The sequence below is a fragment of the Dasypus novemcinctus genome, chromosome 31 (assembly GCF_030445035.2).
Source record: "Dasypus novemcinctus isolate mDasNov1 chromosome 31, mDasNov1.1.hap2, whole genome shotgun sequence".
Lineage (NCBI taxonomy): Eukaryota > Metazoa > Chordata > Mammalia > Cingulata > Dasypodidae > Dasypus > Dasypus novemcinctus.
The window spans coordinates 42,767,671-42,784,528 of NC_080703.1; the positions used below are offsets into that span (position 1 = coordinate 42,767,671).

Consider the following 16,858-nt stretch of genomic DNA (forward strand, 5'->3'; position numbering starts at 1 on the left):
CCACGGTTCCTGGCACGCGTCCTCCCGGGTCTTCACCTGCAAAGGCTCGAGGTGGGCTATGCCGTCCAGCCGCACCGAGCGCAGGGGAAGGGGCCTGGCCCTGCCGGCCTCCACAAGGCCTTCTCTGGGGCTCCCGCCCAGCTCCTTTCAGACGCCTGACCTTCGGGTCAGACACGTCTCCGGGAACACCACGTCTGGAAAGGGAAAACGGCGGGCTCTCTCACCCTGGCCCCCCGAGGCCCTGCCGGGGCCACACGTGACGCGGGCTCTGCTGCCGAGCCCCGAGCCCCGTCTCGAGAACTTCACAGGGTGGCAGTGGCCCCTGCGCTTCCTTCCAGGACGTGAGGTGCGCTGGCCTGCCCCCCCCCCCGCTCCTCCCGGGCTTGGTCTCGAGTGGCTGCCCACCGACAGGCCACACTCCACGGCCTGCTCCAGCGCCGCCCGGGCTGGGAGGCTGGACAGGCGCCACCAGGGGTCATCGCTGAGGCTGGAGGCTCCCCTCAGGAAGCCTTGCCGCCCGGGGCAGGGGTTCTCCCGCTTTGGGGTACAGCAAACACCTGAGGGGCTTGTCCAAGCAGCCTGAGAACGTGCCTTGCTGATGGGGGAGCAGGTGCAGAGGCCCTGGCTGGGGCTCGTGCTGTACGACTGCTCTGGGCAGGTGGCGTGCCCGAGGGAGGATAGCAGACCAGACTAAGGACACCGGGCTGCTGGGCCCCTGACGGCGGCTTTCGGAGACTCTTCTATTAAAGAGGTGGGGTCTCATGTCCCCCCCCCCTTTTTTTTTTGAGGTACTAGTGCTGGGACTGAACCTGGGACCTTGTATGTGGGAAGCAGGCGCTCAGTCACTGAGCCACACCAGCTGCCCTGAGTTGGTTTTCTTGTTTGCTTGTTTTTGTTTTTTCAGGGGACTGAGCCGGGACTTGCGGTGTGGGAGGCGGGAACTCACCCGCTTGCGCCCCATCCTCTCTGTCCCTCTTCTTAAATCAGGGCGGGCTTTTGACTGCCTCAACCCACACAGCACAGCGGGCAATGCCCTCTGATTTCCCAGGCCACGTCGTCAAGGCCACGTTCGGTCTACAGGCAGCCATCCTGCCAGGTGGCCATCCCTGGGGCTCTGGCTGTCTTCCAGAACCTTCCAGCCATCCCCACCAAGGGCCAGCCACGTGAGCGATGCCGCTCAGCCCTCCCGCCCAGCTCCTCTGCAAGCACGGGTGCGGCTGCAAGGCGCAGCACTTCCCAGCAAGCTTCGTCCACGTTCTCACCCAGCAGATGCCGTGAGATAGAGCGCCAACGGCGGGTGTTGTAAGCCACGGTTCTGGGGTAGTTGGCTTCTTGGGAAATATCCAGAATCACGTTCGTGAATAAAGGGGAACGTCAAGCCACTAGGAGCCAGAGGGCTGGGTTGGGCGCCCTTGCAGGAACCCCTCCTGGGGCTCTTACTGCCTGGCCAGGAGAGCTTGAGCTGGAAGGGCCCTGGAGAAGAGGCGTGGCTGTGGACAGGGCAGCCTGCATCAGCTCTCCACACCTCCCATCAGCAGTGGGCCATTTCCCAATGCGAGAAGGCCCCGTGTCTCGCTTTGGCCAATGGGATGGGAGCAACTGTAACGCGGGCACTGCCAGTTGTTCCCACTCCGCTCTGGAACCTCTGCCGCAAGAACAAGTCCAGGCTAGCTTGCTGGAGGACGAGACACACAGGGCTGTGCTGACTCACACCCTAGATCCACTGTCCAGCCGAGCCTGGTCTAAACTGCCGACCCACAGGCTAGTGAGCAAAACAAGGGCTGTTCCGAGCCCGAGCTTCAGGATGGGTACATGCCATTGCCGTGCCGACAGCTACCTAGGAGAGTGGACAAACTCCCCGTCACCACTGCCCAGCTGCGACTCCCTCAGGTCGGAGCCAGGTACGCTGGTAACCGAGGACGGACCTGACAGGTCTTCCCAGCCTCGTTCTCCTAGCAGGCTATTTTATTCAATACAGATTTACTGATGCTCGTCAGCTCAGAGACACTGCGGAGAATTTTTTAAGAAGGACCTGGTCATTGCCCTCTAGTCCAGTCTAGCACAGGAGCCAAGATGACAGGCAGGCGTGGACACTGCTATTTCAGAGGTGAGAGCCTCCACGGGGGTCTGAGCATGCGTGTCACCGCAGGAAGGCACCTGGTGAGCCAAGATGCCTGCAGGTCTCTGTCCACGGACTCAGTTAAACTCCTGCAGGGTTCTCGGCTCAAGCTGAGCCTGCCCTTCCAGACCAGGGCCAACGGCCTCAGATGCCCTGTGGCTTACTAAAATCATCCTTACTTCCCAACTTCAGGCCTTTCAAAACGCAAGTGTTCTTCTTGATCATAAACACCATATCAAACAGGAATCCATTTAGCCAGTTAATTAGGCGTAAGCCCAAGCATTCTTAAAATAAACCTACATTTCTCACTGATTTCTAGAGACAGTAAGAAAATAAAAACAATCAAGACATTAAGTGAATTGCTGACCTTCATTTTTAATTTAAATATAGTGATCATTTTTAAAGGGAAAAAACAATAAACCCTTTACACAGCAAGAATTTCACATAAATGTAAACATGCATGTCTACTTGGTAATTAAGCAAATTAAACTTTTAGGCATAAGGTTTTAAAAATCATTAAGAAACAAAGCAACAAACCCAAGACAGAACTGAGGGAGCCGCGGGGACCCACCACAGCCCTCCGGCCGGCCCTGCCCGCCACCTGCTGGCCAAGGCCTGAGTGGTCGCCGTCCTACCTGCCTCGCCAAAGAGCGACAGCTGAGTTGGCTGTGCCTAACATACACCCACACAACAGACTATTTCCTTCAAAATAATGTAATAAATACACATACACAGACATCCTACTGCACCAGCCTCTCCAACAGGGAAGCCAGGACTTTGGAATTTTCAAGTTTTCCCACCACCAAAGCACATGCACTTTACCACATACACACAGACTCCACCACAGAACTACAGTAATGAGTGGCATCATCACAAATCGCTAGTTTATCTGTACCGAGTTTCCCCAAATCCCGCCTCTACTGTGGCTTGCCATGGCCCCTCGACACACTGGACTTGAACCTTCAGCCCTCACCCAAGCAGCCCACAGTATGGCAGGCACTGTACCGCGCAAACACACGGCTGGCTGAGTTTAACGACTCTGGTGGAGTCAAAGTCGTGCCCCAGCGTGGGAGGGGCCAGCTGTCCCAGGGCCTGGAGCGGCTTCTCTGTCTGAGCTCCACCGCAGCCCTAAGCACCTGAGTGTCCACCTGGGGACACCCTGGGAACAGGTGAGAACATAAGAGGCTCACGCCAGCCAGAGCTGAGCAGAGGAAGGCGAGTGCGCGCACAGGACACTCCACAGGGACTGAAACGACAGGGGAAAGGCCCCGAGGACGGCACCTGCGGAGCTGGGAGCGGGGAGGACGCAGCCTGCAGGCCCAGAGGCAGAGGGCAGGTCCGGGTTGCTGGCACAGGGCCCTCGTGAGACATCTGTGAGGCGGCGTCCTCCATCTCCAGGAAGAAAAGGCTCCTTTCTCTGGTGGGTCAGGCTGGGTGTGGGGAAAAGGATTTGTGCACAGACCCAAACTGAAGCCGTGGGAGGACCCGGGCAGTCAGGTGGGGGACGGAAAGGGAGAGGGTCTGCAGCTCGGGGCTTGACTCCCAGGCCCGGCGCCACAGGCGGGCACCCCCTACTCAAGAACACCCCGATCCGCAGCAAACCCACAGCTCTCTTTACATAAAGCAGGGCTTTGGGGAAAAAAGCAAGCATGAAAGAGGCCTAAAGAGATACTTTAGTTCAAGTTCCTGGACCCTGCCCCAGCTTGAGCAGGTTAAGAGCAGTGAAACAATTCCCACCCCATTAACAATTCAAGCACGTTCCCTGAGCTGTCGTCATTACAAGGAAGAATAATTCAATTAATTAAATACATGAAAGTTCCTACATGCCACAAAACCCACTGAAACTTCACGATGGCCCAAGAATCCAGCACAGGCACTGGCGTACCGCCGCCTGCGCCTGGGGAGCGCGGCCCCGCATCCTGCCCGCCCCCCAGCTTCCCGGGCCCCCGCGCCCACGGCACAGCGTTGACTCCGCTCGGCCCAACTCTAACCGAAGCCCCCACCCCGGATCACCTGTTCCCTTTCCAGATCCAAACCCCTCCCTCGCTGGCCGGGCAGGGAGGGGCTACGCGTGGAGGGGAGCTGGGGAAGGTTGGTCATGTTTAGCGCCTTGATACCCCCTGAACCAATGAAAATGGAAATTCCTCAGTACATAGTCACCTGGGCCACAGACACGGGCTACCCCACGCTAATTACGGGGTGATTTATCAGTCCGTCAATATGGAACATTTGCTAGCGGCCAGTTTCCGGCAACAACAGAATTGTTCGGAAACGGCACACAGCAGAAGGCAATCTTGTGATTCTGTAAAAAAACAAACCGATCTGGAAGTCAGGCACCAACAGTGGAGCAAAACCATGAACCAAAACACTGCATCAAGAAGGCGCTCATTTCACACTGCAGCACTCCTAGCTAGACTGCATTCTGGAAGCTTCCTGCTCAGAGGCTGCCCACTCCCCCCCCAAAGCCCATCGCATGAAGCACACTTGCAGGGGCTGCCGTGGAGCTGCGAGCCCCAGCACGGGGGCTGGCGGTTAAACTGCGCACCCCGCCTCGGGCATTTAGGGACTGTCTGCATCTGAACTGGAGCTGGCAGCAGCCAACTCCTTTGTCTTCTGGAATCCACTAAAAGGTCCAACGTACATTTAAAGTTCCATGTAGAAGCAGCTCTGGCTCCAACAGATGAGATCTGGAGAAGAGAGCAGCAGGTGAGACTGGAGGCAGGGGCCGTCCCCACAGCTGTGCGTCGCCCTCCTGGGCGAGGGGCTGAGCCTGCAGTGCCGGCGCACAAGGACTCTGAGTGGCAGTGCAGTCCTCTGCGGCCTGTCGGGCAGGGTGGACGAGGCTTCTCACCACTCCGTATGAGCAACTTCAAGTGGTTTTAAAAGTCTTCTGGGCTGCAGTTGGTGGTTTCCCCTCCTCTTCCACCCCGCGAATCTATCATTTCACTGGTACAGACCACCTGGCCAAACCGAAGTTTAAAACCGAATCACCAGCTTGGGGGAGCCATGGCTTCTAAGTAACCTAGACCAGTGCAGAGTTGTCTGTTCTCCACTAGCACCGTTAACTAGATAGGGCTATAATTGTTAGGTCTTCTACAGATCTATTTAAACTTCGAAATATGAGATTGTTCAAAAAAACACATGAGAAAATCACCCATCACCTCCAAGTTAAAGATTTGAACACCCGAGAGCCCCAGAGCCGCAGACCCCTGCCACGTCCCCGATGCCCCCACATCCTGCTGGCAGCGGGCTCCGTGCTAGAGCAGCCCCATCCTGCAGTGTGTCTGTGCACCAGAAAGGAGACTTCGAAAGATCCGGCTCTAGTCATCACTGTCGCTGCCAGACTCACTCAACTGCAAGTCATTTCCTGCAGGAAGAAAAACAGAATCAAACCCAAAGCACAGAATTTACAAATGATGTCTTCACAGTTCTCTGGCTGACTGCCTTGGCTGTCATACTACGTATCATACTACGGTGAAACCTTGCTAATCCAACATAACTAAGAGGGAAAATCAATTTGGCTCAGTGAAAAAACTGAGGCAGTCAACATTTTAGAAGAAATAGCACTTTTGGTGTCTGCAATGCACAGCAAAACTTCTTTCTAGGATAGTGTGAAGGGCAAGTAGCTTTTAAATGTTAATAAAGAACAAGAAAACATTCATAAATAACTGATACATTGGTTCAGTAGAATCATTCACATTAAGTTGCTTTATGGAAGCAGACTTGGCCCGGTGGTTATTAGGGCGTCTGTCTACCACATGGGAGGTCCGCGGTTCAAACCCCGGGCCTCCTTGACCCGTGTGGAGCTGGCTCATGCGCAGTGCTGATGCGCGCAAGGAGTGCCCTGCCATGCAGGGGTGTCCCCCGTGTAAGGGAGCCCCATGCGCAAGGAGTGCACCCCGTAAGGAGAGCTGCCCAATGCAAAAGAAAGTGCGGCCTGCCCAGGAATGGTGCCACACACACAGAGAGCTGACACAAGATGACGCAACAAAAAGAAACACAGACTCCTGTGCCGCTGACAACAGAAGTGGATAAAGAAGAACTTGCAGCAAATAGACACAGAGACCAGACAACTGGGGCGGGGGAGGGGGGGAATAAATAAATAAATAAGTCTTTTTTTAAAAAAAAGTTGCTTTACAAAATCTCCAAGTTGGGCTTCCTGTTAAGGCAGCTGAATACTGTCTACACCAGTAATTTTCTAGCCCAATATCCCCTCTGGTACACCTCTGTTCAGGATATTCACATTATTTAAGCCTTAAATCTGAGCTAATGAACTTTAAGACTTCAGATTTTTGTTTAGTACACAGACTTCAGAATTTTGGAGTGCAGACTAGAAATACTCAGCATTTCAGCCTAACACAATAGTAAGAGTAAGAGGACCCTAGCTGATACGGCTTCGACTGAAACAAAAGTGAAGCTCTGTATTTCTGGACTGCTCACCTCTAGGCCAGCTCTTTTCCAAGTCTGTTCTAAGGACCCCAGGTGTCCCTGTGGCTCCTTCAGGGGGCTTGACCCTTGAGGGCCTCCCCTTTCTAACTATTTACCTATGATGCCAGATTTTTCCTCATTTATTTCAGCCTAAGCAACAGACTGAATGGAGATACAGAAATAAGAATCCAGCTTTCTACTAAGCCAGACATTAAAGAGGTCGGCTGTGCACAGCTGCTGCCGGGCCTGGCGACCTCCTCAAAGGAAAGCACACTGGGAGAACATTCTTCGGGGTTCCGGAGAGCAGAACGGCAGCGCCAGCACTCTCCCCAGTCCTCTGCTTCAGACTCGACCGCGCGACAAGCCAGCTGTCACAGGATCCCATTCCTTCCCCTGGGTGGAGGCCAGCAGGTCGCCAAGGATTCCTGGGGCGCAGTCAGCAGCCCTGTGGGGGGGCTCCACACTGTCTGGAGACATAGGGCCTTGGGACTGTGAAAGAACCTGCGGGGGAAGCAGTGTGGGGCGGGTAGTACCTAACGCCCGGTGCGTGTGGAATCAGAGCCGAGCTGTTCTAGTTTCAGCATTTTCCAGAATTCGCTAAAACCCAGGTATACAAGTGACAAGTGGGGAAGCGAAAGAACAGATTTTCAGTTTCGTGCTTCTTTTTTTCTGTTTGGTCACTCTTCCTTTCTGCTTAGAATCACGCATCCCAGGGTAAGGTCAACGGCACCCCGGGCCTGACGTCGGCCCTGAGAGGGACGGGCACTTACGGAGCGTGCTCATGAGCTGGCTGCTGCCCTGGGGCCGGCTGGTGCCGTTGGTGACGGGGGGCCGGCTGCCGTGGGGCTGCTGGTGCGCGGGCTGTGGGGGCGAGCCGGGGGCCTCGTCCTCGCCGCCGCTGCTGGAGCTGTCGTCGTCGCTGCCCGAGGAGCTCTCGGAGTCTGAGGAGCTGCTCCCGCTGCTGCTGCTCATCTGCTCGATCATGTCCACCTCGGCCCTCAGCTCTGAAACAGGACGGGGAGGGTCAGCACAGCTGCCCTCCGAGGGCAGCCCCAAGTTCCTGTACCTGGGAGAGTGCGGCCCAGCAGGGAGGACCAGCGACTCAGAAGGGAGCCCTGAAAACGCGCGGACAGCAGCAACACAGAGAGGCACGGGGATCACCAGGGTCACAAGACTGGATCACGGGGCCAGACACCGAATAGAGGAACAGCAGCGAAGGGGACGGAAAATACCTGACAGGACTGGAAGGTCGGGCTTGAGTGGACCTACCTCGAGCCCACGCCGTGACTCAGGTTTAAGCCAGGAACCATTCCAGCCCCCTGGACAAATGAAGGCCCAGAAGGAGGCAGGGCGGACTCCGGGCCATTCAAAGGCAAACCTAACGCAATCTAAGCGGCTCCACCCACGGGAGTGGCTCAGTTCAAAGCAATCTTTCCTGAAATTCACAGGAGAACTTCCAACTGTCACAATGGTAAAACGGGGAAATTTTAGTTTGTATGTATGTTACTTGAAAACTAAAAAGCAAAAAACCCAAAGGACTGTACAACACAAACAGTGAACCCTAATATAAACTACACACTATATAATAATAGAATTATAATAATATTGTTTCATCAGTGGTAGTAAAGGTACCACACTAACGTAAATAGTAATAGGGAAAACTGGGGAGGGTGGCGGGGGAGTACATGAGAATTCTGTATTTTCTGTATGATTTTTCTGTAAACCTACAACTTCTCTAATTAAAAAAAAATAGCAAAAAAAAAAAAGGATATCAAGTAATTTAATCAAAGGCCCTTTTAACTGAATTTAAGGCAATCAAAGGATGCCTTACCAGAGGAATACATTTTGTTTACAAGCATAATCTTTACCTTTTTAGAATTCATAAAAATACTCTCAAACCACCATAATGACTAAGAAGATAAGGTATTAAGACGACACTGGGTGAGCATAAAGAACAATTTGAAAGCCTGCAAAGAAAATTAACAGAGTTTATGGGACTGAAAGACACAAAGGATGAGATTAAAGATATATCAGAAAAATACACTGAATGTAAGATATGGACTACAGTTAGTAATAATATTTTGACAATGCTCTTGCCTAGTTTGTAGCGAATGTTTTACAACAATGCAAGGTATTGGTGGAGGGGTGATATATGGGAGCCCTGTATTATGTAAAGCATGTTTATTTTATAAGCTCACAATTTTTATCATATACTTATGGTTTATGTATACTCATGTATGTATTTCAATTTTAAAAAATATTTAAAAAACCATTAGATTAAGAAGCAATGAGGTTTTTTTGTTTTTTATCATTATTATTAGAATAACTGATTGAAGCAGTATAAGAATGCACAACTATGTGATTATACCAAATACCAATGACTGTACAATTTGGATGGACTGTATGCTTTATTAATATGTATTAATAGGCGGTGGACTTGGCCCACTGGTTAGGGCGTCCGCCTACCACATGGGAGGTCCACGGTTCAAACCCCCAGCCTCCTTGACCCGTGTGGAGCTGGCCCATGTGCAGTGCTGATGCGCGCAAGGAGTGCCCTGCCACGCAGGGGTGTCCCCCGCGTAGGGGAGCCCCACGCGCAAGGAGTGCGCCCCATAAGGAGAGCCGCCCAGCACGAAAGAAAGTGCAGCCTGCCCAGGAATGGCACCACACACACGGAAAGCTAACACAACAAGATGACGCAACAAAAAGAAACACAGATTCCCAGTGCCGCTGATAAGGATAGAAGCAGACAAAGAAGACACAGCAAATAGACACAGAGAGACAACCAGGGTGGGGGGGAGGGGAGAGAAATAAATAAATCTTTAAAAAAATATGTATCAATAATATTGATTTGTCTAAAAATAATACATTAGAGGTAAATAACAGCAGATTTGAATTGATGGAAGACAGAATTAGTCATTTGGAGGATTGAGCATCTGAACTTGAAAAGACAGAAGAAAAGAATGGAAAAAATGGAATAGAGTCACAGGGAATTGAATGCCAACAAAAAATGTCCAAACATGAGAATTATCAGTGTCCCAGAAGGATAAAAGAATGGAAAAGGGGCAGAAAGGATATTTGAGGAAATAATGACCAAAAACTTTCCCAACCCTTTTGAAAAAACATAAATATCAACATCAAAGGACAATGCTTCCTAAACAGAATAAATCTGAATATACCTATTCTGAGACACCTACTATTCAGGATGACAAATACCAGAGACAAAGAGAGGATTGTGAAAGCAACACGAGAAAAGCAAAGCATCACATACAAGAGAACCTCAATAAGACTGAGTGCTGATCTCTTATCGGAAACCATGGAGGCGAGACGAACCTGGTATGCTATATTTAAGGTACAGAAAGAGCAAAACTGCCAGCCGAGAATTCTTTATCTGGCAAAAACAAACAAGCCAGATTTACCTGTCCAACTACACCACGCAGACTTCACAGCTAGGATTCCTAACTAAGCCTAACTGGCAATAACTAACCGCTTGCAGTGTAGCTCCTATTCAGCTAAAGTGAAGACTTCCATAACAGCATCCCAGTGTCCACGAGGAAACAAAGCTCCAGAGGCTGAACAACTGTGTCCTGTGATTCCATCTGCCAAGAGGCAGCATTTCTATAGGGTGCAAAGGCAAACCTCCCAAGGACACCTCCTTGTCTTACCCTGTTCACTACTATTTGTATTTAATTTTGTTTCACAAAACCTTACAAGTGAAACTTGACCCTCAGTTTTATAACTTCCTAAGAACCAGAACGCTGTCAAGCCAGCCACAGCTCAAGTGCTCACTCCTACCCACCTGTGTCACCTGGAGAAGGGGTGAAGCCCCCGCCTCCTCAGGAGCCCTGCGCTTTGCAGCTCTCGGAGGGCAGTGAACGAAGCCCACGCCTCCACAGCAACGCACCGCCACAAGGACACGGGCGCCCCACTGCAGGATGGCAGCACGGGTCCAGAAAACGCCACCTACCTCTCTTGATGTCATCCAGCTGAGGCTCAGGTGAGGGGTTATCTTTCAAGGGAGAGGTTTTGGGTCCGGCTGGAGGCTTTGTCGGAGCTCTGAATGGCACAGGTGGCGGTGGCGGCGGCTGTGGTGGCTGTGGAGGACGGGTGGCCTGCTGCTCCATGCGGGCCTGGATCTTACTGCTCCCCTCAGCTCTGAAGGGAGGTACAGAATTTAGTTCAGAGGAGCACGACCAGAGGGTCTCAAATTTGTCCAGGTGGCAGAGTACCTGCAGCCTCTGGAGGATCTCGTGATCTTTACAGACTCCTGCAATACACTGGTATGGGTTATTTTATCACGTGAACTACATAAACTACTCATTCAATATCTGAGCGTCTACTGCTTTCCAGTTCCACATGATGCACCAGGGATACAGAGGTGAATACAACAGAACTGCTGCCTTCAAGGAGCTCACCTCTTACAGTGGGAAGCAGATAGAACAGATATGTAGAATATGTGATTACGAGAACCCGTTTTACTACTGAAAAATACAACCATTTTACTTGTGTGCAATATAGTTACATTCGCAACTGCATAAGTCCCTAATAACATTAGCTCTTGAAAGCCTGGCCATTTCGTCACCTGCCAACTCCTGCTGGCAGACTGGTAGAGCGCCACAGCAGAGTGAGAAAATTCTAACCATTAGCAATTTCTTCTGTAAACGGAGTAGTCCAATACTTTCCAAACTACAATGTGCACAAAAATCACCTTGGGATCTTGTTAAAAGGCAAATTATGACTTAGTAGATCCTGCGCTTCTACGTGTCAACAAGCTCCAAGGTGATGAGATGCTGCTGATGCCCAGACTGAGCAGGAAGGGACAGGCCAAGACGGCAGACCCTGAGGCGCAGCGGTGCCCACGTCCCAGGTCTCGCAGGTGTCGCGCACCCATAAACCAGGGACCTGGGAGAGGGGGGTTCGGTAGCACAGCGCCCACGCCGGCCCAGCTCCAGCACCTGAATTTAGGGGAGTCGCTCTCTCTACTCCTCAGTCTCATCTGTTCTGATTTTTGGGTTTGTTCGGTTTTTTAAAATTAAATGGAGGACATTATGTTGAGTGAAACAACGTGTCCAGACACGAGGACAAATTACGTACGACTGCGCTATAATGAACTAAATACATTGTGTATACTCATGGAGTTAATAACTAGAATATAGGTGACCAGAAAATAGAATCAGGGTAGAGAATGGAGTTGAGGGTTAATCTGTACAGAATTGATAAAAAGGTTGTTTCTAAGAAATGGATAGAAACAGTGAAAGTACATCATAGTGTTTCTAACTAGGAGAGCTATTATATGGGGATGACAGTGGATTGAAAAGTCTAAAGTCATGCATATTACTAGAAGGAAAGCCAAAAATGTAACATGGGACTATACAGCACAGCGAAATTGCATGTGAAATATGAGTATGGGGTAAAATTGCACATATAAGACTTTGTCTTTGAACAAATGTGTATGTTAATGTTACAAGAGGTTACTTTCAGGCAAAATAAGCAAAATAAGGATGTTAGTGTATAGTAATTTTTTAAAAATCTCCCATTAAGCGTTAAAAAAAAAGAAAGGAAATATACTACACGAAAGAAACTAGACAAAAGGTACTGCACACTGGCTCCATCTATACAAACTAAAAATACATCAGGAAGGCAGAAACAGAAAAGCAGCTATGAATAAGGGAAGCACAAAGATATGGAGAGGTGATTATTAAGGGGTATAGCTTTTTTGTCTGTTTTTTGGTTTTTTAATTATTATTGGAATCATGAAAATGCTTTAATAATGATTGAAGTGATAAATGTACAACTATGTGATTACACCAAATACCACTGATTGTATACTTTGGATGGATTGTGTGCTTTATTAACTTGTATCAATAAAATTGATTTTAAAAAAAGGGTAATAATTTCACCTCTCTAAAAGTTGCTTACAAAGATTAAATAATACATATAAAGTATCTAGCACAGTGTCTGGCACATTATACCACAAACAAATGATATCTGTTTTTATTTTTTGTGGAATGAGTAAATGAAGAAAAATGGCTAGAAGGAACACAGACTGAAAAACATCAGGCTGTAACACTCTTTAAAACTCATTTGGGTAATTACTATATTATAATGTAACAAATGGAATCACTGATCCCTTCTGTATGCAGACTGAATTCCAACTTTCAAAAATCTTAACTGGCTTTATATGAGACACATAAGGCCTAGTGAATTTTAAACTGAGCTCACTAGTCAAAAAAATTAGGCCAAGTTTTATTTTGGTATTACAGTAACCCCAAATATATCTTATAAAAAATTCATGTTTTCACAAATTAGAATATATTCCTCAATTCTTTTATGATTATAAGTCTATAAGTTTAAACCTCATCCTGTAGGTGATACTATATCAACAAGCATGAGTTCATAAAATTGATCTAATTATAAAGTATATGCCGTTCCTCAATAGCAATAATAAAAAAGCTTTCATCTTTCAGGTCTTAAAAACAGTATTTCTTTTTATTGCATTTTGAGGAAAAGAAATTTTGTTCACTTGTCTGAGATCATACAAATGGAGTTGTTGAAATTGTTGATAGACACCATAAGCAGATGATCACATTTTATAAAGTAACCAAATAGATAATACAAGGGTATAGGAACATGAATCTGTATCCGATTATCCACAAACCTGGTTTTCTTGACCTGAATGCTGCTGCTGAGCTTTTCCAGCACGTATTCCCCCGTGTCATGGTTGATAATAAGCACACAGTCTTTCTGATAAGGTCGTTTGTTCCCCTTGAACACAGTCATTGGCGGTGTAGACCCCTATTTGCCACAAAAGTAGAGGATCAAACTAAAACACATCCGTTATAAAGATCAAAACTGAATTCACAGATGACGCTACTTCATCAAACCTTTATCAGAGCTACTCAAAAAGAACAGAATGAACTGATTTCTATTTTAATTCTAGGCTTCCCGGGGCAAAAAGAAAGAAAGGAGAAATAATGATACAGCAAGAACCCGGTGACTGCACAACCGGTTCTAAGTAAGAGATAATATAAACTTTATAAATAATGGTAAAGCGTGAACTGAGGAAATTAAATTAGGCATCGCTCCTCTTCTACTGAGCAGTGCTGTCACCAGAGGAACTAACACTCCAGTGGTCACTCTAGTTCCCTCACTTGGGGTGGCCGGGGCATCCCCCCAAGGGCAGGTCATTCTCCTGATCTATCACTTGCTGCCTGAACCCTTCACCTTTTCTGCCCCTGCGCTCAGGCCAAAGAATTCTAAAACCAGCTCTGTGGCCCCGACCACCAGCCCCTCCCTACCTCTCCAACCTCCCCCCTCCCTACCTCTCCAACCTCCCCTCGTACCTCCCTGCTTGGATGCGGTTCTCAGGCAGGCCTGCTCCGGTCTCCTGCTCTCGCCTGCCTCAGGCCTTTGACAAATAGCTTATGCCTCTAACATCCTGCCTCTTGTTCTTTTGATTCTTCAACTTTCAGATCTGCTCAAAGGTCACTTCCTTAGGGAAGTCTTACCTGAATTTCTAGAATATCTTTTCTTATATTTATTTAAACTTCAGGCTATAAATTCTACAAGGGCAAGAAATGTGTTTGTTTTCATTGTTGTATTCACTGTTTTCACTGTTGTTTTATTAGTGCCCAGTAGGGAACCAACACCCAGGAGGTACTCAGTATTTCTTTAATATAGGATTAATCCTTCACTTAGAATAAAAAACTGCTCAGCAACTGGACTCCTTTTTCATGAAGTAAAAATTAGGAGTTGGAATGGAGCTTAGGGACCATTTATCCGATCCCTTCATTTTACATTTGGGAAACTAGGTCCAAAGGGATATGATGTAACCTGCCCAAGGCGACAAAGAAAGAAACGGTAGTTTCAACTGCTGGCAAATGATTTTTTCTCAGTACAAAACTTTCCAGTTCTCCCCATGCAGAGTCTTTTCATTCTACCACTAGTTACAAAAACTTATATTCCAGGACAGGGCTGTGCCATGCAATGACAAGCTAGTAAGAGCCTCGTGCCTGGCCCTTCCGGCTTTGTGATCAGAGTGTTGCCTTGGGCAGGGCTTCAGTAAATTCTCCCCAAGGGTTTTCAATCCAGCTTTGAACTCAGTTCCTCACCCCTAAGTCAGCGGAATGCTGTGAAGCTCTGGTTCCTGCCCAAGACTCTCAGACTGCGCTGAACCCCTTGCCAGACACACAAAACATGCCAGCCCTCCTCCTGCCTGCCCCGCACCCCTAAACTGTTGTTGTATATCAGCACAGCACCTAGGGCTCTTCTCGCCAAAGCTGCTTAGGGCAAAGTTATGCACGTGTAAAAGAGGAACTATGTGTCCAGGCAGGAACCAGGAAGACACCTACTTTGGAGCAGTGGGGGGTGGGGGGAGAATGCTGGGGTAAACGACAAAGGGTAATTTTTAATCCAGCACTTGAGAAGTGTGAATTCCACCCATGCCCCAAATCCTGTTTCCCTCATGCTGACACGTAAAGAATCCAGAACTTTTTAAGCAGCAGGAAATTTAAATTGCAATAACATAATTCATTGTGACCCTACATTAAAACAAACAATGGAATATACTTACAGGGATATGTGGCAGCGTAATTGTGACTTCATCTCCTTTGCCAACCTGAAGCTCTCCTTCACAGGAAGTGTCTATAGAGGCTGGCTTAAAATCATCTGGAGGGAAAGGAAGACGCATTTACGCATCAGGGTACTTCTAGGAAGGGCTTCCTGGGTATTCTCATTTAAGAATTAAAATGTCCCATTATTCAGATAAATGGCGAGTACAAATAATTTAGAATGCATTTAGAACTATTTCATTATGGCAAACTTCACACATATAGAAGTAGAGAGAAAAGTACAACAAACACTGTGTACCAGTTTCAATAATTACCAGCCAGGGACAATTTCTTTTTCATCTATACCTCCACATACTTTTTCTCACATTCCCACTGGATCATTTTGGAAAAAGCTAGATTTTTAATTGCATTTTATCAAGTAAAGAAGTCCCTTCGCCTCAGCGACAGGTGAAAATTAACGCTGCGGTGCCCCCAGTCACGTTTTATTAGGGGTGCTATGAGGATCAAAGGCAGCGGATCCATGAGAAAGACTGTAAAGCACCATAGGAAATGTGAAAGGCCGCGGGATCGCACAAGCAGACCGCATTTTGCAAACGACTGTCAGATTTAGGACTCGCCATACTGAACTTCTAGAGCTCTGACAAGACCTCCTGTCTCCAAAGGTTATTGGAAATGCAGTTTAAGTACCTGGAAAGCCATCTTAAAGTGAACTGTCTCATTTAAACCGCACCCCACGCCAGGAAAACACGGCCCTTCTCAATCTCCTTCGGTGAAGGAGCTCAACCTGCTGTCCCGGAGGAAGCTCAGCAATGGCACGGCAAGTGACCACGCAAGGCTGGAACTTGATTACCTAAACACAGGCGCTTCCTGCGCGTTGAGTCACGGCTGACAAACGACAAGCCTGACCCGGCGCCTGCGCTCCCAGGTGGGGAGGCAGGAGCTCGTGAATCACGGCAGGACGCTGCCAGCCGACTTCCAAGAGCCAAGTCCCTACCCGGGACCTGGAGGGGCAGCGCCGCTCGCTCTACGGTCTACACCCGGGAGCACAACGAGCGTGCGGGCCTCGCCCACGCCTGGGGGCTCCGCTTCCTCCCGGCCTCGGCCGCGACTGGCCCACGAGCTCTAGCTCTGCTCCTCAGCCACGGGGAGCTGTGGTCCGGGGGGGAAGTCGGGGTGCTGGAGGTGACCTCGAAAGACGGGGAAGCCCGGCGGGGAGAGGAGAGCCCGGGGGAGGGGGGGGGGGGCGCCGGGGGGCGATGCCCAGGGGCGGGGGCCAGACGGGGCGGCGGCGCTCAAGCCCGCGGGCTCCGCGGGCGGAGCCAGAGGGGAAGGGGCAGCCTGGCCCGGGAGAGGGAGAACAGCGGGGCCCAGGGCCCGGGAGCTCGGGGCGCCGGCCCGGCGTGGAGCGGCGGGGCGAAGGCCGCGGGAGGCTTACAGCGGATGGTGTGGAAGGAGGCGCGCGGCCGCTTCTCGAAGCTCTCGCCGAGCCGCAGGCAGTGCTCCTCGCGGTCCAGCAGCGGGTTCGCGGCGCCGTTCATGGCCGCGGGCGGGCGTCGCGTCCGAGCCGGCGGCCTCCCGGGGACGCGGCCCGCGCTTCCGGCGCCGGCGGCCGGGGCGGTGCGCACGCAACACCGCGCCGGGGCGCAGCGACCGCCCAGCTGGGGCCCGCCGGGGTCCGGAACCAAGGGCGCCGCCCTGCGGCGCGGCGGGGGAAGACTCTGAGGAAGCGCGGCCGCGCGGC

General features: G+C 50.0%; 1 protein-coding gene across 1 annotated transcript; it reads right to left on the reverse strand.

The window, feature by feature from the left end:
* Positions 1–2,474: 2,474 nt before the first annotated feature.
* On the reverse strand, positions 2,475–16,771 carry EAF1 (ELL associated factor 1). Its single transcript, XM_058290768.2, has 6 exons — positions 16,553–16,771; positions 15,120–15,214; positions 13,206–13,342; positions 10,515–10,702; positions 7,318–7,551; positions 2,475–5,486 (listed from the first exon to the last, which is right to left on the reverse strand). The coding sequence occupies exons 1-6, from the start codon at positions 16,653–16,655 to the stop codon at positions 5,440–5,442; spliced, it is 804 nt and encodes a 267-aa protein (XP_058146751.1). The 5' UTR covers positions 16,656–16,771; the 3' UTR covers positions 2,475–5,439.
* Between the last annotated feature and the right edge of the window lie 87 nt (positions 16,772–16,858).

Bases quoted from the DNA above. Each gene is read 5' to 3' on its own strand.
- EAF1 (XM_058290768.2), bottom strand. From the start codon at position 16,655: ATGAACGGCGCCGCGAACCCGCTGCTGGACCGCGAGGAGCACTGCCTG. The intron at 15,215-16,552 runs GTAAGCCTCCCG...CTTTCCCTCCAG, and splicing joins CTCCTTCCACACCATCCGCT to ATGATTTTAAGCCAGCCTCT. The intron at 5,487-7,317 runs GTAAGTGCCCGT...TTCTTCCTGCAG, and splicing joins CCAGCTCATGAGCACGCTCC to GAAATGACTTGCAGTTGAGT.